The 26,658-nt window shown below is 43.6% G+C and overlaps 1 protein-coding gene across 7 annotated transcripts in view; it reads left to right on the top strand.

Moving 5' to 3' along the window:
* Window positions 1-9,721: 9,721 nt before the first annotated feature.
* Window positions 9,722-26,658, top strand: part of SMARCAL1 (SWI/SNF related, matrix associated, actin dependent regulator of chromatin, subfamily a like 1) — a 38,609-nt gene continuing 21,672 nt past the window's right edge. For 3 of the 7 annotated variants that reach the window (XM_032114737.1, XM_032114738.1, XM_032114731.1), the window contains exons 1-9: window positions 9,722-9,798; window positions 10,623-11,583; window positions 12,278-12,328; window positions 14,901-15,161; window positions 16,353-16,403; window positions 20,402-20,582; window positions 21,530-21,680; window positions 24,567-24,725; window positions 26,455-26,520. In XM_032114737.1, the coding sequence (XP_031970628.1) occupies window positions 10,713-11,583; window positions 12,278-12,328; window positions 14,901-15,161; window positions 16,353-16,403; window positions 20,402-20,582; window positions 21,530-21,680; window positions 24,567-24,725; window positions 26,455-26,520 (1,791 nt within the window). In that variant the 5' untranslated portion in view covers window positions 9,722-9,798; window positions 10,623-10,712. Of the gene's footprint in view, window positions 9,869-10,012; window positions 10,267-10,622; window positions 11,584-12,277; window positions 12,329-14,900; window positions 15,162-16,352; window positions 16,404-20,401; window positions 20,583-21,529; window positions 21,681-24,566; window positions 24,726-26,454; window positions 26,521-26,658 lie in introns of those variants that run through there. The other 4 variants (XM_032114734.1, XM_032114732.1, XM_032114735.1 and 1 more) reach the window with 4 other exon arrangements.

The following is a 26,658-nucleotide window of genomic DNA, read 5'->3' as shown; positions in this document are numbered from 1 at the left end:
TGCCACTGCTCAGCTGCCTCTGTGTGTGTGTGAAAGAGGGATGGGGAAAGGGGTTGGAATACTGGTAGAGCCACCAAAGAGCTCTCTACTTGCAACTGTAGCTGTACCCATTCCTTCCTACTACCCTGCTATCCATTGCTCATGTTCTGCTTTGTGGCAATTAAAAAAAAAAAAAAAAAAGACATCAAATAAAAATAACACAGGGCTTTTTAGTGCTTATACAAGATGCCAGGGTGACAGTCAGGAAGCCAAGCCCTGACTCAACACTGGTGTCAAAGCTGCCTTGCTGCTGGTTGCATTGAGGGCTCCCAAGAGAAAAGCACCTGTGTCTGCAGCCTGAGCTGAGCTCCGTGGCTGAAACCAAAGACAGATGTACATTACCTGTGGACCAGGCAGAGAGGAGGACTCTTAACACACCCTGAGTATTGTATTTCATGGTTGTGACATCCAGCAGCCACACTGAGAGAAGAGATGGGAGTTTGTACTTTTAGGTTTGCATTTAACCATGCCTTCCCACTGAAATGTGCAAGCCAAGGTTAATCATGGTGCACAGTGGAATTCTTTGCTCACTAGGCTTGGGCCAAGACCTGGATTTTTTCATTTAGTCTGTATCACCTGTAATAATTTCTACTTTACTCTGATCCAAGATGGCTCTGAATCATCAACTAGAGCAGGGTCCAGTGGCTGTGTTAATTTTCCCACATATTAAATCATTTAGACAATCTCCATCTAGAGTATTTACCTTTTTCGGCAATCCTGTTTTCTCTTCTAGGAACTGAGCCTCAAGAACTCATGACCCACCAGGTATTTGCAGGGTGGCATGCATTCAAAATGCACTTCTTTTATAGCAGTGGTGTTATCATATAGGGAGCTTGTTCTTGGAATGAGCATTACTTAGGAATTGTCAATACTTTAATCTGATTTATACAAGCTGTATTCTCCCTCTCTCTCCCTCTTTCCTCAAATAAATGCTAATAAGTTCTCAACCTGGACAAATCCCAGGTAGTGGGATTAGTACCTGGAAATATATCAGCTTTGTTGCTGAAATAGGGGATGAAGCAAGGACAACTGAAAATGTTTTTCCCAGTTGTTTTTAATTCACCTTGCACATAGCTTGGTGCCTGTCTGAAGTATGACTGCCCTACAGGAATACACTTCAATTCTTATACTACTGTGTGCCAATTAACTAATTAATGAAAGTGTGGAAAATCTATAAAAAAAAGTTTGTTGCATCCACACGGAACAATAATACTGCAAGGTGTCATGCCCATGAATAAAACCTGACAGCATCTGCAAATTCAGAGGGAACTACCTGTTCTGATGTTAAGAGATCAAGTTCAGGCGCTGATCACAAGATTTTCAAGACCTGGTCTTTAACTTGCCTGTGGACTGGAAAGTATTTGCAGGGCACACGGGGGTTAGTCTTTGTCCTCCAGGACTCAGTTGTCACTTTACAACCATATGATGCATTAGATGTTGCAGGACATGAATGTTACTGCTTTCAGCCTCAAATTCTGTAAGCATGATATTGTGCCGTGATGCAATCTCAGTCAGCATCTTGATTTGATTTGTGCATTGCCTCACAATTCGCTCCAGGAGGGATTAGGGTCCAATTCTGCAAACAGCTCTGCAAATGAGAAAAGTCATCCCCACCATTGGAACAGACCTGGACTTCCAGCAGCGTTCTCTGAGCATGGAGCAGCATCCCCCATCCTGGCAAAATTACATGGAAATGGTGGCCATTTCCAAACTTCACTTGACCTCAGAGGCAGTGCTTGATTTCTCTGTGTTACAGTGAATCCAGATGGATGACAGGGAAAGAATCAAGGGACTTGCTGTAAACCCAGCTGCTGCTTCTGAGCTTGGATTTTCCAGGTCAATACATTTCAATTTTTTTTCCACCGAAAGAGAGAAGAGAAAACATCACTCGTCCACACTCAGTCTTAAATCAGGCTCCTGTAAGATAATCTTAAAAGGAATTTCTTGCCTGTTAAAAGAGGAGACCCACTCCCAACCCACACTTCTGCACTGTCTTTGATTCAATAAACTCAGTATTTGTACTGTCGCTCTATGTGTGCACCCTTGCATGACAAAGAGATCCAATAAGACAACTCTTGCACTTTTCTCCTTTCTATGGAGCAACTTCTGAATACGAAAAATGGAAAATGTCAAATAGACCATCAGAAATAACTGTTGTTAAAACATATGATCAGCAAGGGAAATGTATTGCCTCAATATATCATCTAGGATCAAAATGTGCATTTTATAGTAGACAGCTATGTGATAATCACATGATCTGTCACTTAAAACATGAGTTTGATCCCTGGAACAGACAAAAGAAAGGATTCAGTGGACAGCCATGCTGAATGGGACAAGTAGTTCCTTTATTCTTGTATAATTAAGCTAATTCTCCTCATCTGTTAGTGTTGTCATTCTTATGCTTTGTAATCCTTTTACTGGACGTAAATATCCCAAACAACTGTAGTTTCTTGGGTCCCAGAAGTTGAGCTTAGACTTTTGCAATTCTCAAACCAGGTCATGAGCAAACTTTCTGTGGATCCTTCATATACCTTTCTCAGAGTTAGGCAAGAAGCAGGGTGTTACACAAAACATCAAATGAGAGCTTGTAGTTGAATTTAGACATATTTGACTACATGACAAACACTAAATTTGTTAGTTATTGTACAATGTGTAACATCTATGTTTATTTATAGCCCCACTGAGGAAAGTACAACTTTGTTCTACTCACCTGTGAAGAACCCTGCATACTTGTGCCACCACAGGAATAAAAAAATATTAATTGCACTACCAGTCCATTGAGCTATTCATGCCACTCCTTCTCCCCCACCACCCTGTATTAAGCCTTTTAAAGCCAAAAGTGGTGTAAATCTTTCTAAACACCAGAGGACCATTTTGCTAAAACACTATCCATCTTAACAGCATGTCAGATTTCTGAATGGGAATGACTTCTTTGGTGGGAACAGGCCTATAACTTATACTGCTTCTCATTTCCTGAAGCACTGGAATTGTGCTGCTCCCTAATGTTATTTTATTAAGATGCAATTTGTCATCATATTGCTGAAAACAAGATAAAATGCTGGCTAATTAAATTCCTTATTTAACTTGATGAGCATCTGCTTTCTGTAGTCACATTTTTTTTTAAACAGAACCTTTATGGCTGCTTCTGAGGATCTGGCTATTACAATTTTTACTATGATCAAAAAGGGGAAATGCCCTCCCTAAACAAAGCACATGTGCTCCCATTGCCTGTGACCCTTGTTGTTTATAATAGGAAACGTATGGGCAGATTGCAGCAGTACCTCACAAGTACACTGCCCTGACACTTCAAGAGCACTCCCTGTTGTGGAATAATTGCTATCCCATGGAGCCCAGTGGAAGTCACTGAGACAAGCTGGTAGCAAAATACTGCAGCTGATAGCAAGTGTTTTCTAGATCAGGCTGCTATACAAAATATAATAAACAAATCACCTTGTGACTTCCCCTTTCTGTAGCAGATGAGACTCCCAACACAAAGGAAAAATCTTCTCTGTTCAAGGAGCAGGCTTAACAATCTTAAGCACACACTTCAAGTTGAGCATGTGCTTAAGAGTGCTGTTTGTCAAGGCCAGATTCTGGCTCACTTTCCAAGAACTGCATTCACAGAGGTTTCTAAGATCAGAGCAACATTCCTGCATCATTGGTTGAGTGAAGACTGGGGTAGAAGAGTTCTCTGCTGAGTCCACATTCCTGACTTAAGCAGTGGTCTTACGTTGCTCCCATCTAAGTCACAGCAGATGATGGCAAACAATTTTATCAGAACCCACTGTAAGCTCAGGGCTTTTAGGAAAGTCTTGAGCATGCCACAGGTCTGGGTTTGTCTCTTGGAAGACCCTTTGGTATCAGACCTTGCACCCCACAGAACTCCAGAGGTACTTTGCCAACTCCTTTTGGTCTGGAGTATGCTTTGAGATCCTTCAAGGAAAGATGCTGCTCCTGTGAAAGGGCAAAGGACCATTAATATTACATTGGTGTAATACCACACCACTGACCTCTGATTCTACTGCTTAAAGGGTATCTCCATATCTCTGGGTCCCTCATGCTCCAGGAGGAGAAATGGCAGAGAACTGTGGCTAGCTTTAACAAATAGGATCTCAAAACTTGGCTTCATATAAATACTAAGGCCATAGGATTAGCTGCTTATTCTGAGCTTGAAAACCAGGCCAATAATTTAAGCTCCAGAATAGAACTAGGAATGCAACTTTGGTTTGTTTAACCTCATTTCCTAAAGAAATAAAGCTTATGCAGTTGAATTGTCTCTGTGTGCACACAAGCCTTTCCTTCTAACTTTGGACCCTTCTACCAGTTCAACTGTGTTTCACAAAGTTCTGTTGAGCATCTGAACAAAAAATCCCAACCAGTTGTGTAGAGCAGAGGGGTGTGCTCTGCCCTGATCTTAAGCAAAAGATCCTGGAGAGTCCACATTGCCAGTGCCCTCACCCCAGCTGGATCACAGCTCACATTGTGTTAAATGCTGGCAACACAGGAGCTTTGGAAACACTGTTTGAATCTCAATGTAGGATGTGGGGGTTTTTCTCTTATAAATCTTTGTTCTGGGTGACAGTGAGCTGCCCCCCACACCTGGGCTGCATCACACAAAATATCACGAGTACACTGAGCTTTGCAGCAGCTCTGTGAGTGAGGCAGTGGCCTGGCAGCGAAGCGGGGGCCATGTGCTGTGCAGACCATTGCTCTGGACTGGAACTGTGGAGAGGAATCCAGCCAAGAAGGACAGAAGGCAGAAAAGAGACCCTGCAATCTGTTGGAGGGGTTGTACTATAAACAAGAGCAAGAAGGCTTCAGCATGCCAGGGAAGAACAAGCTGTGTAGATAAAAGAGGCTGCTTCAAAAGAATGGAGGGTGACTAATTTTTCTTGCACTGGGTGTCCAAAAAGCCAAAAAGAAGTGGTCTTCACTGAGCTGGCAGTCAGAGGAGGGGAGCGACCTTCTCATGCTAGAAAAACTCATAGAAAAGCCTCTGCAGATGCTCTTTTATCAGAGTTTCAAGGACAGCAGGACTCAGCAAATTCTAAATTTTGTCTTTGGTCCTACAAAGATGCTCAGGGAAAGGGCCTGAGCTGTCAAACGGGCCAGCAGGCCATGGTTCTTGATGTGCCTCAATGGCAGAGAGAAAGTAGAGGGGATTAACTGTTGACTAAGAAAAGAAATCCAGGGAATGGTAGGGGATGCAGGATCAGCATCTCCCCAAACCCAAGCACATCCTGGTCCTCCAAGCCCAGGGCTTGAGTTCCCCATTAGGCAGCTTAGACCTCCTTGAGGATCCCAAACCAGAGCAGAGGAAGCACAACCCCATAGCCTACACAGGATAGGTCCTGTAATATGTATTCAGGTCAGACCCCAGCAGCCCAAAAGAAAGGTTTCTCCAACTAGAAGAAGCTCTGACAGTCCAGAAGCCTTTCTCTGACTCTCCTGCACCACAACCTTCTCTTAAAAGCTGACCTGTATATCCCTAGTCCAACCACTGGACTGGTCTTAGCTGGATAGGAACTGATAAGGCTCATGAACATGGGATTAATTTATTTTAGAAGGTGCAACTAGAAGTTCTCCACAGTCAAAGACTGGTGCATTTGGGCACTGGTTATGGTGTGTCTGAGCTTGGTGTGGGCTACCAAAACGCTCCCAGAAGCTGGGGCATCTCAGGACCCTTAGCCTGGGCTGATTTCCTCTGTTGGATACACACAGCAGCCCTGCATGCAATTCAGCCCCAGCAGAGAGTGCAGGCTGGCCACACATCCAGGAGGAAGGACGCCAGCTCTGTTCATGTGGACAACCACCAAGGTGTGTTGGCAAGGTGGTGAAATGGGACAAATATAGTCAATATGACAGTAGTAGGACCTCTAAAGAGCAGTTCAAGACCCCTCAAAGGATAATCCATGAGATTCCAGAATGGCTCTGGAGTTTTGGGTGACTCATAATTCAATATTAGCTGCTGCTCATATAAGATGTACAACACAGGCAGTTCTGCCTTATTTGGAGCGAGCAGTCATCCAGCCCAGTCCATGAGAGGCTATTTAGAGCATGATCCAAATGATGGAAAGATCCTGGTAAGAACAGCTTTGAGAATCCCATTTTCTTAATTTTTTTCACTGATGGGAGCATTTCTTCGGAAGGGGTGAACCATTTCCTCTGCAGCAGAGCTGGGGTGTGCTGTCCCTCCCACTCCTCCCAGGATATTCACTCTGCATCTCTGCCCCCTGACCCAGTATGTGGAGGGTGAGTCCAAGCCACTGCTGGAAGCATGTTGTGACTGAAAGGACACCTGGAGTGCACCAGCAAACTGCTTGCAAGCAGCCTCTCATTTTGTAGGTCTGTTCTCTGCATGGCCAGGCTGTTCCTTGTGTCTTGCTGAACATGTGCCATATGGAGCAAATGCTTCAATGTCTGTCTATGTCTGTCTGACTGTGCAACTCAAGATCTCCCTGCAAACAATGCTCTGCTCTCAACATTTTCATCAGCTGGGGACAGTCCCTGGATGAGGTTTTTCTCTGCTCTTCCCAAGTTGTTTTATTTTTTCCCCCACAAGATCTCCCAAAGCATAAGGAGCCATTGCCAGACACCTGGAACTGGATAGCTGCTGGCAGGGAGAAGGTGTCTGGAAACACTTGGGGGGCTATGCTCTGCATGTTCCCTTTCTCTCTTGTCCGTATGTGACACTGGGATCTGGTTTAGCTCTGGGCAGTAAAAAGTGCAACAAGAAAGAGAGAAAAAAGGTCTCTCATCTGCTCCTTTCTCTCTGCTGTGTAGCCACCTGGAGACTGCTGGCATGCAAGGGAAGAAAGGGCAAAGGCAGAAGATCTGGACAGAGACCATGGGGCTGTGCATCCTTTCCTAGCAAACCCACTCTGCAGCAAGAGGACCTGGAACATGCAAAAAGGTTTGATTTTTTTGCTTGAGAGAAGCTGGGACAAAACCCCGGACCCAGACGTCTCCTTAGCTTGTGGTTTCCTTTAAAAGTGGTGTGTCTGCAAGTGCCTGTGTGCATGTGTGTGTGTGATTTCCAGGTGAGGAACAGCACTCCCAGGGTTGTGGTGTGTGTTGAGTTGCACCTCGCTCTTCCTGCCTGCCTTGTCTTTCTTGAGCTGACAAGCTGCTGACTAATGGCAGTCACTGCGACTTAATCAGGAAGCAATTTAATGATAACCTTTTCTAATTAACCAGCAGAGGGAAGAATGAATAAACTGTGAAACAGCCAGCTGACTTCAGTGTCCCGAGCAAAAGGGCCAGTCAGGTGGGAGAAAATTGTATCTGGGGACAGGGATGGCAGCTCTGGGCCTGCCACTGGGCAGGGTAGTAAAATTCTGAGATGGGAGGGGGTTATGGTGCTCCCCAGGGCAGTTACTCCTCAATTACTGCTCTAGTCACACACATGGTAAACATGACTGTTCAGGAAGGGCATCTCGATGTGTATAACGAAGCCCCATGTAAAACTAAAACCCTGGGAGGCCCTTTTATTTTAACTGATGCAAATATGAGTAATCACCTTATTTTGAAGATGTTCACAAAATCATAAACCAGCCCAGACTGGAAAGCACCTCGAAAGACCATCCTACCCTTTGTGGGAAACGGAGCCTAGATGAGGTTTTATCTATCACCCTGTCCAATTGGATCTTAAAAACCTTCAGTGATGGAGACCCCACTATGTCCCTGGGGAGGTTATTTCAGTGATTGATTGTTATCAATGTAAAAAATTTCTTTCTCATATAAAGATGAAACCTCTTCCAGTGTAATTTGTTGAACAGCGTGGGACCCAGTGTTGTTCCCTGAAGGACAGCACTTGTGACAGGCTGCCAGCCTGCATAAAACCCATTGATTGCTGCCTTCTGCTGTGGCCTGGGAGCCAATTTCCTACCCATCTCACAGATCCCCCCTCCAGTCTATCTGGTCAACTCCTCCAGGAGGAGGCTATGGGAAACATGGTCAAATATTTTGCTGAAGTCGAGGTTAACAACCTCCACTACTCTCCCCATGTAGATAAAAAAATGTCATTTTGCTGCAGAAGGTGATCAGGTTAATCTGCCATGATTTGCCTCTAGTAAATCTGTGCTGGCTTTCCCAATCACCTGCTTCATTTGCTTTGTGATAGTTTCTTGGAAGACTGTATGACTTTCCAAGGGCCTGGAGTAATACTAATGGGCCCATAGTTTCCTGTGTCCTCTTTTGTAGTCTGCTTGTAGAAAGCCCCGACATCTGTCCTCTTCCAGCCTCCAGGCACACCCCCTCATCTGTCTGGTCACTAGTAGTGTCCCCAGGGATCAGTGCTGGGCCCAGTCCTGTTTACTGGCAATCTGGATGAGAGGATCAAGTCTACCATTAGCAAATTTGTGGACAACACCAAGTTGGGTTGGATTGTCGCTCTGCAGAGGAACTTGGACAGGCTGGATGAATGGGCTGAGACCAGGGTATGAGATTCAACATGACCAAGTGCCAGGCCCTGCACTTCAGCCACAACAACCCCAGGCAGCACTACAGGATGGGGGCAGAGTGGCTGGGAAGCGGCCCAGTGGAAAAGGACCTGGAGGTGCTGGCTGGCAGCAGCTGAATGTGAGCCAGTGTGTGCCCATGTGGCCAAGAAGGCCAGTGGCATCCTGGCCTGGATCACCAACAGTGTGTCCAGCAGGACCAGGACAGTGATTGTCCCCCTGTACTCAGCACTGGTGAGGGCACATCTTGAGTGCTGTGTCCATTTCTGGGCCCCTCAACTCAGGAAAGTCATTGAGGTGTTGGAGTGAGTCCAGAGAAGGGCAACGGAGCTGGTGAAGGGTCTGGAGCACAAGTCCTGTGAGGAGCAGCTGAGGGAGCAGGGGATGTTCAGCCTGGAGAAAAGGAGGCTCAGGGGAGACCTTATCACTCTCTACAACTATATGAAGGGAGATTGTAGCTAGTGGAGGTAGGGCTCTTCTTCCAGGCAACCAAGAACAAGACGAGAGGACACAGCCTCAAGCTGCACCAGGGGAAGTTTAGGTGGGACATCAGGAGGAAATTCTTCACAGAAAGGGTGATTAGACATTGGAATGGGCTGTCCAGGGAGGTGGTGGAGTCACCGTCCCTGGAGGCACTTAAGGAAAGACTGGACGTGGCGCTCAGTGCCATGGTGTGGTTGACAGGGTGGTGTTTGGTCATAGGTTGGATTTGATGCTCTCAGAGGTCTTTTCCAGCCAAATAGATTCTGTGGTTCTGTAATCTCCACCGATATTCAAAAATGACAGAGAACAGCCTTGCACCAATGCCAGCTTCTGCTCTTAACCCCCGGGGGCAGACTCCTTCCTCACATCTGACAAGCACTGTCACCCTTTCTCAAACATCAGCTCCACTGCTTACTCCCTGCTCAGTCACCATTGAGGAACCACACACATTGGCGTGCCAGGCCCACACACCAGGAGCAGCCAGCGAGGGTGTCCGCCCCGGCCGTACAGCGCTGGGTGCTGGCTAGGGCCAGGCTTGAGCCTGGAGCCGACAGCAGAATCCTGGCACCGCGTACGGAGCCCGAGCGGGTGGCGGGGGCGTCCCCCGTATCGCGGCTCCCTCCACAGGACGCCGCGGCCCCAGCGCCCCCGAGATGGCGCCGCGACCGGAAGACTACATTTCCCAACGCCCCGCGCGCCCCGCTCTTATCTCCCGGCGTGCTACGGCCTCCCGGCCGCTCCGTGCCGCCAGGCGGTGGCGCAGGGCGTGCTGGGAGCTGTAGTTCCTCGACGGCATTCCGGGCCGTGCCTGCCGGCGGTGAGCGGGCGGCGGAGCCCCCGGGGCGGGCGGGGAACAGGGTCTGATCTCCGGGACCCCGGGGTGGCAGGTGGTCACTGGCGGCGGCGGTAGGGGGGCCCGAGGGACAAGGGTGGGCCGAGACCTCCGTGGAGTTTGGGACAGGAGTTTGTCCGGCACATGGGAGAGGAGGGGGCAGGGGGTGAGGCTCACCGCTCGCAGGGAGGTGAGGAACGGAGGGCGGGCAGCCCCCAGGACGTGGGGCAGCGAGCGGATGGAGCGAGGCGGGATCCTGGGAGATGTGATGGGAGCCAGGTCCTCGCTTCTACCTGAAGATGTGTGACCTGCGAGTGGAGCTTTCTCAGGAGGAGCTGACTGTGCCCTGTGCGGTTCAGCGTGTATCTACCACGCTCTGTGAGATACCCAGGAGCCGAAGGTGAACAGGGAAGAGGGCATCGTCCAGTCTTTGATAATAGGTACCCGAAGTAGGTAGGATACACTTCCACCAAAGACTGTGCAGAGATGTATTGCTGTGCCTTTGCAGGGCTGGCTCTGCAGTGCAGGGTGTCCCCGTGCTTTACTGTTTAATTAGTTCTGCTCGGATTTGCAGAGAAGAGTACTCAGAACTGCAGTGGAATAGGAGCTTTCTCCTTTTTCCATATGTTTTATCTATGCAGGACTGGCATGCGAGGCCTCATCAACATCTGTCACTATCTACTGATAATGGCTCAGCATTGGTGTGACAGCTTTGCTGTACTACTAAATTTGTGTAGGATCAGTTACAGTAATACTCAATCACTTAAAATGCTAACTTATCAATACAATAATAATTTTTTTTTTTGTAGACTGGGCTCCCTTCCTCTAAAGAAGCAGGTGCCTCTGTGATTAATTCCCAATGTAGTTCTGGTACAGTTTTATTGTTGAAATTGTTGAAGATGTCATCAGGCCTTACAGAGGAGCAAAAGAGAAGGATTGAAGAGAATCGCCGGCTAGCTTTGGCTAGGAGAGCAGAGAGGCTGGCAGCCCAGAGAGCTGGGCATGTGGGCATCGCTGCACCTCCGCAGAAAGAACAGAGCCTGGGCAATCCGGGAAACTCGAGGGAAGAAAATAATCATGTCAGGGTCACCAGCCAGCACCGACAGAATGCAAACACTCCTGTGGAGCAGAAGAGCTGTCTCCAGAAAGGCTGTAACCATTACGCAGCAAACCAACAGATGGCTGGCTCACACAGAGAGCAGCAAAAGAGTTGTTCAGAGGACTCAGAACAAGCAAGTGGCCTTAAGCAGTTCCCTGCAACGATCTCAAATTCTCTGAATTATTCCCATAAACATTACTTGGAAGCTGGTAGTCAGGAACATGGACAACACACTTCAATTAATCTTGGAACATTCCAGCAGCCCAAATGCTACCCAGCTTTCAAAAACCCCACAGGACCACCTCACCCAAGATTAATTGATAGCAGGCACCCTGATGGTAGTAAAGATTTACAAACTCAGAACAAATCTGCCATCAAATATGTTTCACCACCAAGCAGCGCTGCCTTGAGTGATTCAGAAATGCTGGTAAACACAAACAGACTGACAGAAAGTGCAGGGGGAGGTTTTGTCTCTCAGGCTGCTGGTAGGATGCAGAAGCTGACCAGCTCTGCTGGTTTGGGCTCTTCCTTTGAAGCTGCCTCTCACAAGAAAGCAAATAACGTTACAAAAGGAAAATGTGTGAAACACGGGGAAGACCGATTCCAGGTCGAAATAGGGTATAATGCTGAACTTATTGCTGTGTTTAAGAAGGTACCAAGCAAAGCCTATGGTAAGAATTGTTTGTTTGCTGTTATCTCTCTTTTACATTGGATTCAAGTTCCGGTATCTGCTGCTATTGTAGTTGCTGCTTGCTCTTACCAGTGTTCTGTTGCTGGGGTGGAATATGTGGTATTAATGGAGGATTAAAGAAGTAAATACAGATTAAATTGGATAGAAATTCTGGACATAAATAGCTTGAGCTTGGATTTAGAAGAGAAGTCAGAAGCCTTGCTTTATGAATGGTGCTCTGAGAAGTTTAGTGGCAGCAGCTGGTCAGAGTCTTTTGGAAGTGAAGGAAGCAAAGTTATTCATAAATTGGGATGTGAAAATGGGTTACTTCAGCTATAGTTCAGAGTTATGAGCTGATTCTGTTTACTGGGTTACAGAGAACAGTGGAATCTCCCCCTTTTGTCTTGCTTCTGATCTTTTACCCCTACCTTTATTTGTTGTATTTTATTTTTGTTTTCCCCCATGTGTTGCTGGTCCCTGTGAATGGCTGTTGCATTCTTCTTGTCTATATTCCCCACGGCTTTTTTTTAGTGTCATGTTGCTGTAAACTTGGTCATAACTGTTTTTCAGATGTGTGGCAAAAAGTTTGCATGAGTAGATTGAATACTTTTACCTCGCATGAACATTTAACACCAGCACTTTTTTTCTGCCCCAAATGATTCATATTCTGCCCTATTACTCTTGCCCTACTTTAGATCCTGCTATGAAAAAATGGAATTTCAGCATGGAAGATTACAGCAGTCTCTGTAAGTAAATGTTGAATGACAAAAAACAAGTGGAATCTTGACACCTCCTCCTTCCCCTGCTTTCCACAGTTATTGTTTAGTTTTATTAGTGTCTTGAGTAAGCAGTGCTACTCAAAGATAATGCCCATCTTTTAGGCATCTAGCTCATAACATTTCTCTGATACTTTTAGTTGATTAGAAATAATTTAATTTTTTATGTAATCTAAATACGAAACACAGGTTACACTTTCTCTGCCATTGAATTTTTCAGCAACCAACAAGATCATAGGAAAATTATCTGCTGTTCTGGTACTTGTTTTGAAAACTAAGTGTGTTGCTGTGGCTAATGCTTAATTTCTGGGTCCATTCATGTATTTTATTTTTAAGTAGCTCTTACTTAAACACTTTTATTGTTAATCTTGTCTGTCAGAAAAGGATGAAGGGTAATTCTCCAGGGTTTTGAGTGAGACTGAAAATTGATTTGCCTTTTTTTTGGTATAACAAGGGTGGGTTTATCTTTTTTCTTTTTTCCTCTCCTGTCATTTTGTTCTGGAAAGATTGAGAAATGATAGCGGCAAACACTTCAGGTAAGCTTTTCAAAAGCACACTGTATTGAAGTGAGTGATAAATCACTATTGATTTCAGTGGGAATAGAATTAGGCCTGTGTTGAGCACTTTAAAAAACCACAGTTTGAGTGCTGGTATTTTAGCTTCCCATGTGGGTTGCCACACATTTATAATTTAAATGCTGTTGGCTTGCTTGAAGTGTATCAAGTACAGATGAGAGCAGAGTTTCTGTACCAAGGAGCTTGCAAATGAAGAGAATGGTTTTTAGAAATCAGGCATTTTTCTTTAAAGCTATCAAATACATGAGTACTCTGTGGAAAGTTCCTGTTTACAAGTGAAGACAATATGTGACCAACATTAGCCAATGAAATTGGGGCAAAATAGCCTAAGAAAAGGGAACTGACTTAAAAGGGCCTTGAAAGTATAAAAGTGAAAGTGTAAAACGATTATTTTAAAAGTTCCCACTTGTAATTTAGTTCTTCTGAATAATGTGTTCCTGTATCACCATTTTTTTCTTTGTACTATTAATTAAACATGCAGTCAAACTTAAAATTAAATGTTGAAATGAAGGAGTAAAATATGCTTTTTTCCCCCCTAATTTCTTTCAGTATTAGTCATAGAGGTGAGACCTAACTACACAGTGCTAAACCAGTAACATCTAAAATCTTTTGCTTGGTTCATGGGGAGGAGAAAGTCTAAACTGGTGGTTGCCTATTCCTCTAATGTAAAAATTATTTTCAGTGGGTGCTCTTAAACTTTTATTTGGAGTAGAAATCTCAAATGGTTGTGTTTGTTCAGGAAGTCACTTATTTTAAAATAATGTTGGATAAAATCCAAATGGTTTATTTATTAATTGATTAGGAAGAAATTGTCTGAATTTCTTTCTCCATTTTCACATCTTGACCACTGAACTTAAAGCTTGTACTTTTTTGTTGCGGATCAGTTTTCTGGACTACTTAAAAAGAAGCAGAGTGGATCATGATGTGCAGCTCATGCTCAAAGGACTAGATTCACCTGGATTTATTCTAAACAGCTCCTGGAGAGGGAAAGTTGCCTCTCCACAAGTACTTGGAGAAAGAGTGTGCTTAATGGTCTCCTGCTTTTGAGTCTAATGGACTCTGGAGATGTTCATGAATCTTTGTGTTACTGTAGTATCTGTGAGGTGGAGGCTTGGGGGCAAACTTCACTACTTTGGTGCTGTAAAAAATATAAGAAATAGTACTTCAGTTGTAGTAGTAAAGACAACACATGGGTATAGACTGGCAGAGAAACACAGGGATAAGTGGCATGTTTATTACTGTGGATAGCTGTATTCTCAGGCTGACATCTGTAAAATACTGTGTCCCTCCTCTCTCCCTGCCCTGGCATTGTGACTGAGGTGATTGCTGGTGATGGGTAAGACAGGAGTGCAGATGGCTGGGCGGAAGCGCAAGTCTGTGAGACATGGAATAAAGGGTAATGAACTTAGATTGTAACAAAAGAGATTTAGGAATTTGGACTAGATTCCTTCCTACAGCATTGTGAGTACACAGCATTCCTCCTAGATGGTCATCCATCAGACACTGACACGAGGCAGGAGGCAGATATTTTTAAATCTTTCTCCTTTGCTGTTTACAGAAGCACCCTCCCATCTTTTCAGACACATGCTATTGATCACCATGCTCCGTCCCTGTGATTTTCTGTGATTTTCTGAGTGAAAGCACTGTATGGCTGTGTGCAATTTACTGCTAAATGTACTTCTGCAGATTGCTTGCCCTGGCCTAGGGAGCCACATTTTAGGATTGCTGACAGAGAAGGAGCTTAGTGCAATCACAGTGCTGGACAGGTCCTTGTTCACTTACTGTCACGTGTTCCCTTTGCCGCTGCTGTATTCTCTGTGGAAAATCCCACCAACCTGCTCCTCCAGGCCATTGCTCTCTCTATTCTTTGTCCCTGTGAATGAAAGCAGGGAATCATCATTCCTTTTAAACTTGTGTGTGTTCTTTGTTATTAATTCTTTTCCATATCTCTATGCTTTTCTCTGTAGTAAAAGCAGCAAATCAACTTTCATCAGTAATTCTGGCACCACTGGAAGGAGAAAATGCAGTTGGCTTGGCATCAGGCTCTCATTCTGTTGGCAGTGGGGTTGATGTGAAATCCCTCTTGAAGATGTGTAAGAACTGGAAGAAGCCCTCAGCCCTTGTCAAAGGGAAGTGTGTTCTTATCTCTCGCTTGCGATTTGAGGTTGATATTGGGTATTCTGCAGAAGTGATTGGAGTGTTCAAACAGATGGATTCCAGAAATTATGGTGAGTCTCCTGCTGTGTCTGCTTTCTAATAATGACCTTGTTGGGACTGCTCTTGCTTCAGAGAAGAGAGGTGGTGAGAGTACATCCCTCTGAAAGAGCAGAAGAGAATGTGCTTTGGTGAAGATTTTAAAAGACCTTGTAGTTCTAGTTTAGTGTTGTATCTGTGTCCAGCACTTTATCCCATGGCAGAACATGCCCTCTTCTGGGCCTGTTAGCCAAGGTGATATTTCAGATCTCAGCACGATCACACTTACTATTGAGGTGGGATGTGCTGATAATTTGCCAGCAGTATGGAGACCATGCAAAGTTCTTGTCTTTATTGTCAAATGCAGCTGGACATTCTCTTACTTCTGCTTTACTGTGGTGTATAGTGGCTGCAACTGTCTGAGCAGATTTAATTTACCAGGAGTTTTACCAATTTTTTCAAGGCAAGTGTAATTGTAGAGCACTTTTTATGTTGGCATTGAGGTTTCAATGGTAAATATAATTTCTTTTCCACTTGTCATTTGGGAAATGAGACCCACAGTGATGAGATGACATGCACGGTGTCACAGAAGGTCAGTGACAGCATAAGGAAGAAATTCTGGAGCTCTAGTTCTTTGGGCAGGGCCCCACCTGGCTCACTGTGTCTTCACCTGACTGAATTCAGTCTTCTTTCCCTGGATGTAGCACACAGGTGCTACCCAAGGATAAACCTGCCAGATAGGTCCGGCATGGCTGTTACATTTTGGATATTGATGAATTGGTGAATTTCCTCCTGTACTCTCTGGAGTTTTGACTCTGGGGTACAGAGGCACAACTGAAAGTGATTGTTTTACTGACTGAAGTCGAGAGTTAGTTGGTTCACAAACAGAAACCTTTGCAACAGTTTCTTCATGCTTTCTAGCAGTGAAGAGAAAGTGGTTGCCAAAATCCTTGAGCAGGTGGGTTCATTAAAAGGGCTGATCTTGGCTTGCTCTGGTGATACCACCATTTCTAGATGCGTGGTCATACTTTTAAATCTTCTCCAAACTGCTTAATGTGACAGCAAACAGAGGAGAATTGATTTTAATCAAGGTAACAATTCTTTTAAAGTGGTTCTCAAATGCAGAGGATATAGGTGGATAGACATGTTCTATGCAGAGAATAGGACAGAGAATTCAGTCTTTTTTTAGAAGAGACTTTTGACAGTGTTTGTTGTAACTGTTGCAGATATGAATACCAGAAAGTGGAATTTCCTGCTGGAGGATTACCCCAAACTAAGTGAGTAGCTGTGTTTCTCCAGTGAGGGAGATTTTGGGGGGGGGGGGGGGGGGGGGGGAATGAATTCTATGTTCATTTCTTCTTTATTTTCACTCTGGAAAGACAAGCTGCTAACAAACCGTCAGGCCAGTGTATTCCTGTTTCGTCGAACATTTACACTGTTTGCCAAGACTCAAAACTTTATTAATGTGTTACTTATGACAGTGCTTTAGGGCCCCATTGGGAGGGCAACTTTAGATTTTGACAGATTCTGCGCTGAATTTCTGTACCATTTCTTAGAGCATGGGTGTATTTACTATCACAAAGCTATTTTTATTGCATATAATCTAAAGCATTGTTACTTGAACTATGGAGTTGCAGAAGAATGGATTCCTATCTTCGCATTTACAGATTTGAAGAGGTGGGCATGGTGGCTGCCAAGCCTACCTGTCCTTACAGAAATTTGTTTTGGATGTGTTCCCCTCAGTGCCAGCCCACTTTTCCCCCTTTTGTGTGAATATAAATTCATAAACTGTCACAGCAAGCTTAGAAAACAAATATATATCAGGTAGTTTTGCTTCTAATTTCTTAAGCAGTGTGCATGACGTTGTGCTAATTCATTTCACACATTTCAGCAAGTTTTGGTTTTCAGGTCAGAGCACTAGGTTTTCAAGTCAGATGATGACCTCTGTGACAACCAGATCACCCACAGTTACAGTTGGGTTCTGTCTAGCTGCTTTTGTTCAGCCTTATATGTTACTGCTGGTAATAATGGCTTTGCAGGCAGAACAGAACTATTACGTTTTTAAGTGGGTATGCGGCAGGTTAGAATTGGGGTTGCTTCCACAGATGAGTTGATTCTGAGGCAAACAAGAAGAGCTGGTTTCTCTTATGGAAGTATATAGATCTTCTTGAAGCAGAGGCATTTTTGAAGCTGAATTTCTTACTGTGCTGAAATGTTTTGGTGCTGTTTGGGGGCTTAAAAGAAAGATTAACAGGAAAAATCTTTTTAGGAGAGCATGATGTTTTTCCTGGCAGGTGGAATCTAAGCACGTAGTGTTGGTACAGTTTTCATTTCTTGGTAGAAGTTGGTCAGCAGACTCAGAATCACAGAATGGGTAAGGCTGAAAGGGAGCACAGTGGATCATCTGGTCCAACCTCCCTGCTCAAGCAGGATTATCCCAGAGCACAAGGCCGAGGAGTACACCCAGACGGTTCTAGAATATCTCCAGGGAGGCAACCCGTTCCAGTGCTCAGTCACTGCACAGTAAAGAAGTTCTTCCCCATGTTCAGGTGGAACTTCCTGTGCATCAGTTTCTGTCTGTTGCTTTTTGCCTTTATGCACCTGTGTAATGCTACTGAAACTGTGACTTGCTGAACTGAAATGTAGAACTGTGTTTTGGTGTTTTGTTTTTTTTTTTAATAGATTCAACTTTGCAGTATAATCCAGTCTCTGCAGCATGCTTGTAGCACATCTGCTTCTTAGGTTTTTATGTTTATTAAAGTTTAGAGTACTTTGAGATGAACAGCATTACACAGGTCCTAAGTACTACAACTATTATTTATCATCCCAGTTGGCATGCTGTGTTTGGCTTGGTGCTCATGTGAGGGTTTGTGGCTGTGGAATTTGGTTGGGCTAAGTTTCAGAAGGATAATAAGACAGGTGCTCTACGCACATCCTTAGGTAGTGTGAGTGTTTCAGAGCTGAAATGCTGCTTCTCAGGGTAGTTTTTCTTCAGCATGGGCTCCTACTTCCATGGGATACCAGAATGTTTAATAATTGAGTAAGGGCATGCTTCTATGATGCATGTCTTAATAACATTAGTAATGGTTGTAGGATGGAAAGCCATGTGGTGGGGCGGTGTAGGAATGCCAGGTCTTGAAAACGAGTGTGTCATGGAGGAGACTGCTGTGAAACTGCAGGGTTGGAATGTTGACAGGCCCTGATTTTGGTGAGAGCTGATGATCGCTTACAGTTTGGTCAAAAGCCTTTTATACATGCAAAGGGCCTGACCCTGTAGCACGTGCCAGGCAGTCTGAGCAGATACATCACCTCCCAGTCTGTCATAGGCTCGGTCATGCTGGCTGGCAGTTGTACACATTACATGAGGTATTCAGAATACCACAGATTTGAGGAAAGGAAAAAAAAAATCCATGAATCTTGCAGAGTGTAATTTGTGAGGGCATTTGAGGATTCTAGCACATGCCTTTTAGAAGAACAGCATTTGCTTTGTTGCCTGTTCATTTGCCTACATCAAAATAAAAAGAAGATAATTTAGAAAGGCTGGTTGCCATTTCCAGCAGAGAGATCTGTTAGCTGGGAACTGTTTGTAGAGGTTAATGTCTCTTTGCCTAGTTGCTCAGTCATCTTTATATAAAGGTCACTTCACTAAAAACTGTCTGTTGGATGAATCATGCTGGTGGCAGATATATCTTAATCACTCTCCCAGCTCATGTACAGAACAATAGCAACAGAATTATCAGTGAGCAAATTGTAGCAATTATGCGAACACATAGCTCGGTCTGTGAGTGTAATAACAAGCTTGTGCTGTTCTTTGGGTGGAGAGAGTCCCTGCTGTTGAAGAAGTATAAATTAAACTGGAGAGTTAATAAAGTTTGGTCATTGCCCAACCACAAGTGGAAATCTTTTCATATGTATATTTGTTGGAATTGCTTTCCGCCTTTATTGGCAGGGGTCCATCCTGCTGTTTTCCTCTTAGAGATAACTGAAACAAAAATACCTAACTGAATTCTGGTGCATTTACTGCTGGTATAGTGAGTTCTTATTTTAGCTGTTTTTCCAAGCAGGTTTTATTGTCTTCTGGGCTTCATATACGAACCGACTACTAAATAAAAAAAGGAAGTTGCTTCTTGCAATGAAAATCTGTGCACCTGCATTTGTGTTCCTAGTGTAGAGATGTCTTTCATTTCATAGTCACTGGGCAAAAATTATTAAATACGTTTTCCTGGTCACAGCTCACTGTGTGTTTTAAACCGGTGTTTATTTTCATAGAAATTAACTGTTGGATTAAAAAGAAACACTTTTATTTTTGGAGGGATGGGATGGAGAGGCTGCTGGAGGGGACTAAGATAAGGTTGTCCAGGAGGAGAATTGGCTAGATGCTGTGATTGCTACGATGCATGGGTTGAAAAGATGATGGCTTTGAGGTCTTGGCATAATGGATGCTGGGGATCCCTTTAGTCCAATTGGGAAGGTAAAGTTGTGAGGCTCTGTGGGTGAAAGAACAGTAGTATTGAGGAACTGAAGTGACTGCCTGTGAGCTGGTTCTGGCCTGTAAGCTGCTTCTGTCCAGGAGAACAGCAGTGGCCACCAGCTGAGCAGGGAGGTGCTGTTGGTCCTGAAGGATGGCTGGCTGAGTGCTGCTGCTGGTGGTACGAGAACTGTTTCTCTGAGTCTTGAGGTCCTTCCTGTTTTCTTACCCAAATGTGGTAAACAAGGGTGGTAAAGTGGAGGCAGACCCCAACTGTGTGAATTTGGGGAACAGGAGGAGAAGAGAGTTTTCAAAATTGAAGATGAATTATATTCTTTCAGTAATTGTCTTGGGTCACTCCTGATGATTTCGGCACGGTGGAAACCTCAGAGTTACAGAATCCCAAGGTCAAGATAAAGATGCCCCTGCCTTCTAGGGTTCAGTAGTTCTTCTGTTCAAATCTGTACTTTCATCTCTGAGTAGAGTGTGCCCTAAACTGCCCTCAGCATGAATAATCCAGCTCCAGTTGGATTAGTAGTAATCACCTCTGAATGATGGCATCAGAATTTCAGTTTTTTTATAACCAAGTCTAAGTACGAGGAGAAGAGATGTGATTCATTGTGTGGTTCTGAAATAGGCTTTAGGGAAGAGGCCAGGTTAACACCTGTGCATGATGCCATGATTTCTGTGAGCTGTTTCAAGATAGGAAATGATATGATATTGTTGATGAGGTTGTGTCCTGACATCCATAATGGAAGCTGTGTGTATGTTGTCCCTTCAGATAATAAACTGCTCTGTTCTTTGCAGTGGAAGTGTTACTGAGCCTCGTGTCCGTAGAAGTGGAGCCACTGCCCGAAGCAGTAATTAGGACCTTTGCAACTCATCTACAGAGGTCTCCATCACAGACAGACATTCCTGATGCTGACCTTTCAGTAGTGGACTCCAAAATTGTGACGAGCCTCATGCCCTTTCAGCGGGAAGGTGTGAAGTATGTCATTTTTGCATGCTGTTAAGAGCTAGTCCTTGTCTAGAATTGTGTAGTTTATATTGGTGCCCAGGTTGCCTTCTCCTCCATGAAGGGCTCTGCATTTCTCTAGAGTCTGGGTCTGTTATACTCTGGCACTGTGGGCTTTTGATTGTTTAGCATAGTATGCTTTGTTTGGGATTTTTTTTTTTAAATTTTTTTTTGGGGTGGATTTTTTTGAGTGACACATCTGTTTTATTTCTAGATAGAATTCATCATGAGTCAGGTGGAAAGTAGTATTTTTCTAGTTTAAAAAATTGTTCAAATGATACATCTCTGATCTGCCTCTTGTGATTCAGTATGTACATAACTGTCATATGATTTTTTATTTTGTAAGGTAATTGGTTTTTTTTCGAAGAACATATCTTCTGTTGTTGTTGTTTTTTGAATATTAAATACGCATGGAAACAGATGAGGAAATGGGACCCAGGCCCCAAAAGATTTAAAATTAGTAATTATATGTACAGATAAAAATTTAAATGTCCCTGTCCCCATCATATATGATCATTAGTTGTTGATTTCAATATGAAGTCCAGGACAGTCTGTACTTAATGGTCTTAAATTGCTATTGTTTTTAGTAATCATTTCTTAGCTCAGCCAGAATGAACTCTGGAACACAATGTGAGTAATATCATGGAAAGAATGTGCTTTAAATAACTGTAAGGTCTTGAGACTACTTCTCATAAGAAATCAAAGTCTCTAAGGACTGGGCTGAACCACTCTGTTCAGGAGCTTCCAAGCTTTGAGAGATTAGTGAGAGTTGCTCACTTGTATGAAGACTAAGGGAGACTGAAGAACCCAGATCACTTCCAGGTGATCCACATCAGAGGCTTGGTCATGACTTGTGTTCATCTTGGTTGCCAGATAGTAACCCATTTCCTGACTCTGCTTTCCCTCTCTATTTTCCCCAGTTTTGCAATTTCCAGAAACGGACGTTTGCTTCTTGCGGATGACATGGGCCTGGGCAAGACCATCCAGGCCATCTGCATTGCTGCCTATTACCAGCAGGAATGGCCCTTGCTGGTGGTCACTCCTTCTTCTGTGAGGTTTACATGGGCAGAGGTACCGTGAGCTTGGGCAAGTGCGCGTGGTCAGTAAAGAGCCTGTGTGATGGTTAGACTGTATTGTGCTTTGCAAAAATTAAACTTCTAAATGTATTAAGTCAAAGAAACAGAAGATTGTGCTGATTTAGAAACTTGATGGTGGGAAATTGCTTGGCGTTGACTGTATGGTATATGTTTTTGGTTTTTTTATTGGCTGATTTTGTAGTCCAGCTGGTCTGTTGGGAAGAGGGAGAACTAGAGAAAGTATCTCCTCTGACCCTCTGTTAACTTTGTTCCTGCAAGTCACTTGGCTCCAAGGGGACATTTTACTCATCAGTGTCAAAGATAATAGTTATATTCAAGCAATTGTCTTGTATTTGAGCCCATTGTAGCAGTATTTGCCAGTTCCTTGGCTGGAACAGGGGCCCAGGTGCTGGGATTCTCCACTCTGTTCAAAAGGCCCCATTATCATCATCATTAAGTGTCTGTCATAATACATTTTTTGGCCTGTCTAGTGTATGCTGCTGACTCCTCTGAGTCCTTCATTAGTGTTAATCAAAGCCCAAGAAAGCTCATATGGTTGAGAAATGTATCTTGAAATAAATCACTGCCATAGTTTGTACACTGAGGCTGTTGTGTTGCCATAGGCTAGTGAAATGTTCACTGTGGGAGAAAAAGGTGAGCCAAAGGTTTTAGGTCAGTAAATTCTTTCCAGAGAAAGAGGAGGTGGGAGTTTAGCTTTTCCTGGAATACTGCGTTGATGAGAAAAGCATTGATTGAGATTTGCTGGTTTTGTGCTGTAATCAGGTTGTTAGAGCATCTTGGTGTGTGTTTTAATATCCAGTAGTGCAACAAAAAGCAGGATGAAAAGAAAATAAAGTTGTTTACTGAAAAAGGGAGTGATGCTCATCATACTTGAAATCTCAAGGTCTGTAGACCTCTGGGACAACACCTAACCTGAATCCATTGCTTCTGTGGGATATCCACTGGGAACAGTTTGGTTTCCTGAAGTATTGGGCAACTGCAAATACACTTCTACATTCTGCTTCAAAAAATTTAAAAAATACAAGGCATTTTTGTTTGGTTTTTGGTTGTTTTTTTTTTTTTAATTTGAGTGCTTGATTTCTTCCTTCCCCTACTCCCAACTGCCTAGGAGGCTCTTGTGGGAGATGTTTGTCAGGACACTTGCTTTAGAGATCTGGTTGGTTTTTTGAGTATGTGATGGATGCAGATGTAAGAAAAATGTGTCACAGAAATTCAGAAGGTGAAATTTATTATAGTCTGTAATCTACTCAGTTCATTCTTGCACAGATGTGTTTTACTGAAATGGTAGAAGCTTTTGTGGTGTCTTTGAAACCAAATTGGCATAAATTTTCTTCACCTTAGAGTTATCACTGTTTTATTTTGGCTTTCTGTGCTCAGGCCACTGAGTGACTTTATAGTCAAGATGCCATAGGAAGCTGGTGGGAAGGGGCGAGGTACTCTTGGGTCAGAAGTGTTGCACCCATGTGCATTTGGAGTTCAGCATTGAAACTTAAATAATTAACAGGGCGGTTTTGTAGCACTTCTTGTGGACTAAGGTCAGCATCCTGTGAGAAATTCAGGATCAATTTTATGGTGTAAATTAGTCACATATCCTTTATAAAGGGAGAGGGCAGTACAGTAGGAGCTTCCAGATACTTTCCTTTTGCTGCCACCTTTGTCTTAAATTTTGACGTGGTGTCCGGCACATACTTTTATGATTGGTATCTAACCTTGCCTGCATGGTGGCTCATTTTGGTTATGGTGCTTTCTGGAGGTGGAGAAGGATAGTTAATTGTTAGTTTCTCACATACTGAGAAATGTGAGAAGTTCACATTTAACTCCTCCTGCTGCTGCATGAGGTTGCTGAACAGTGGAGAGGAATGATTAGGGTTGGGGGATTTCAACAGGCAAAGCTCCTAGAGACAGAGCTGCCATTTCTCATCACCATTTGGTTACATTTTTGTAGGGGCCAGATCCTGAGGGGCCCAGCCAGTTTTCTGCAGAGTAGCATCAGCAGAACTCAAATGTTGCAGAGAGCTTGGTGTCACTGGGGACAAAATTGCAAGGGAAATGGTGGGTGGTCTGGCTAACAGATGGGTTTGGGGGTGGATATCTTGCTCTGGTGTATGGAGCATTTCAAGAGGTTGATTGAATGACTATTACCACATGTATTTCAGCTGCTGTCATAGAGCAGCTGGTGTGTTGTCAGCTTGATCTTTTCATTTTGTGTTTTTTTTTTTTTTTTGTTTTGGTTTTTTTTTTTTTTTTGTTTTGGGGGTTTTTTTTGGTGGACTTTTTAAGAAAAGGAGGTAGTGGAAAAGTTTTGTTGATCTGGGTGAGTTGTACTTCACCCTCACCATGGAGTAAACATTGCTATAATGATAGATGTTTACTGCTCAGAAGTCTGTGTTTCCCAACCTTAGGTTTCCTGTTGAGTGGGAAAACTAAATTTCCCTGTAAGCTGTGGTCACAGCATTCTGTGGCTCTGAGCATAGCAGGTAACTTTGTCAGGAGGTTATGCACATTTCTATTACAGATCAGATTTTTTTTGTTTGTTTTATTGTTGTTTTACGGGGGTTGGTTTGTTTGTGTTTCTTTTGTTTGTCTTTTATTTTTATATTTTTTCAGTAAGAAGAAAGAATAGGGTTTGAGCTCTCCTTGCTATGTAAAGTGGATGTTGCTTTTTAGCCCGAATTCTGTTCTTGGTGTTCCCATTACCAGGGAGGTTGCCATGGGAAGGCTGCTTCCCAGGTGATGTCTAATGGTGGGTGGGGTGGCTCCATGTTCTAAGCATTCCTGAGGATGTTCTGTGTAGCGCTTTGGGATCTTGACAAAGAGCATAAGCACCAGAATGCAATTAATTTCTTTCCTCTTCCTCCAGGCATTTCACAGATGGCTTCCATCCTTGAGTTCAGGAAGCACCAATGTCATAGTGAGTGGCAAAGACAACCTAACAGGAAGCTTGATCAACATCATCAGTTTTGATCTCCTCAGCAGGATGGACAAGCTACTTAAGAGCACATTCCAAGTAGTTATCATTGTAAGTTAATTGTATGCTGCAAATGGGGTAGCCTTTGTACAGCAAAGAAGTGTGAAGTGGGCCTTATTTAGGACTGAAAGTATCTTGTAATTGTGGCTGTGATCACAGCTGTCCTCATGAGTACAAGCATGAGGTTTCTCTGAAACCTTTTGAAATAACTGGTAGGGTTTAATTCCCTTCTGATTCTTAAGGCAGTGTTTTCACTTTTACTGGTTACAGTGCCTCTCTGATTTCATCGTGCTTGGTCATGTCCTCTGCTGCAGAGAAAAGTGTTTAATGTGGTGTGTCAATAAAATAGTCTTGGAGTTCTGTCTTCTTAAGTCTTGGACTTCAGGATGGTGTTAGTGTTTTTTTCCAGTAAACCAGATAACCTTTCAACATCAAGTATGTGGGTAAAGCATCAAAAAAATCTCCCTTAGCTTGTGTTCCACTGACAAGCTGCATTAAGCCTTCTTTGATCACTTGTATAATTTCTTTTGTAAATTACTTCAAATTCCAGTTTTTATCTTTTTACAGAGCCACAGTAAATGGCATTTTTCTGGATTTCAGTTACTAAAAATTCAAAACATCTAGTGTTTCAAATCCAGCTTGGATCAATAGAGAGCAAAAGTGTATATGTAGCTTACTATGAGTGTTTGATGTTCTCAGTCTAGTGTTCAGCACACATATACACCTGTCCAAAGATCATGACAGTTGGGACATAATTATCTTTTTGTTTCTCAGCATCACATGGGAATGTGGTAATAGATGGAGTTCTTTGGAGACCAAACTACTCATGGAGGAGCTGATGTTTTTCATTTTTATATTTCTTTCTCCTACACATTCTTTAACAAAACATACTGTCAAGGTGGAAATGCAGGTTATTATTTTGTAGGCTTGAGGCTACTGCCTTGGAGCTTTTAACCAGCCCTGAACTGGCAGATGGTCTTTCTGTGTTCAAATTTGGATCCTGTGTAGGTTTTTCCAGGTGAGAGTAGTCCTACTGAGTGCTGAGCTTTTCTGCCTTTTCTTCCAGTCTGCTTTTGGTGGCTGGGAAAATTAATGTAGCTTATTTGTTATTTAGGAGGGAGAAAGGTGTGCCTGAGAGGCTGAGCGGTTGCATTGTCTTTGCAGGCTTGTTTCTACACATGTGAAAACATGAGAATATACCCTTGGAGGGTGCCAATTACGTTTTGTGTCCTAAGTTCTGCCTTACTGTAGCAGTAGAAATGAAGCCCATTTAAGGGTGATGTCTGAAGTAGGAGACTATTACCCACCTGGTGAGCCCTATCAGCAGAACAGTTGGATCTTAATTAGATTTCTTTTTTCCTTATCATTTGCATTAACCCCTTATTAAGAGAACTGGCACTGTGTAGGCCTCCTGTGTTTGCTGCATTTAAAAGATATATAGGGGCAAATGAGCATCAGTTATGGAAATAATGTTCCTCTTCCTCCTTCCCTCTCCAGCCCCCTCTGCTCACTTTTTTTTGGTGTTCATTTATAATTCATGCCTGCAAGGTTTGATTTTTGTTCCATTTGCTTGCAGCTGCAGGTTTGAATGCAAGAAGCCTGCTACTCTGCATCCTGTCTTTTTGTTTAGAATTTGATGGGACTATCCCAATGCCTGAAATATCCTCTGAATGAAAGGCTTGTAATACTAGATAGCTGAGGATACCAGGAGTTTGTTCTGTCACCTGCATTGGGACTGTGGATCTGAACTGACTTTGCTTTCATGCTTGTTCTGTTTCAGGATGAATCTCATTTCCTGAAGAACACAAAAACTGCACGCTGCCAAGCTGCCATGCCTCTACTCAAGGTGTGTATGCTGGTGCCAAACCTCTAACTGCTCATGTCAGGCTCCCGGGGCAGTGTTGCTCCACTTACCAGGTTTAGGAGCCAGCAGCTGAATTCCTTTCGTGTGTAAGGGGAAATCCGGGTGACAGTGTAGATCCAA

Source organism: Corvus moneduloides, chromosome 7 (assembly GCF_009650955.1).
Source record: "Corvus moneduloides isolate bCorMon1 chromosome 7, bCorMon1.pri, whole genome shotgun sequence".
Taxonomy (NCBI): domain Eukaryota; kingdom Metazoa; phylum Chordata; class Aves; order Passeriformes; family Corvidae; genus Corvus; species Corvus moneduloides.
This window is presented reverse-complemented; position numbering and strand designations above follow the sequence as displayed.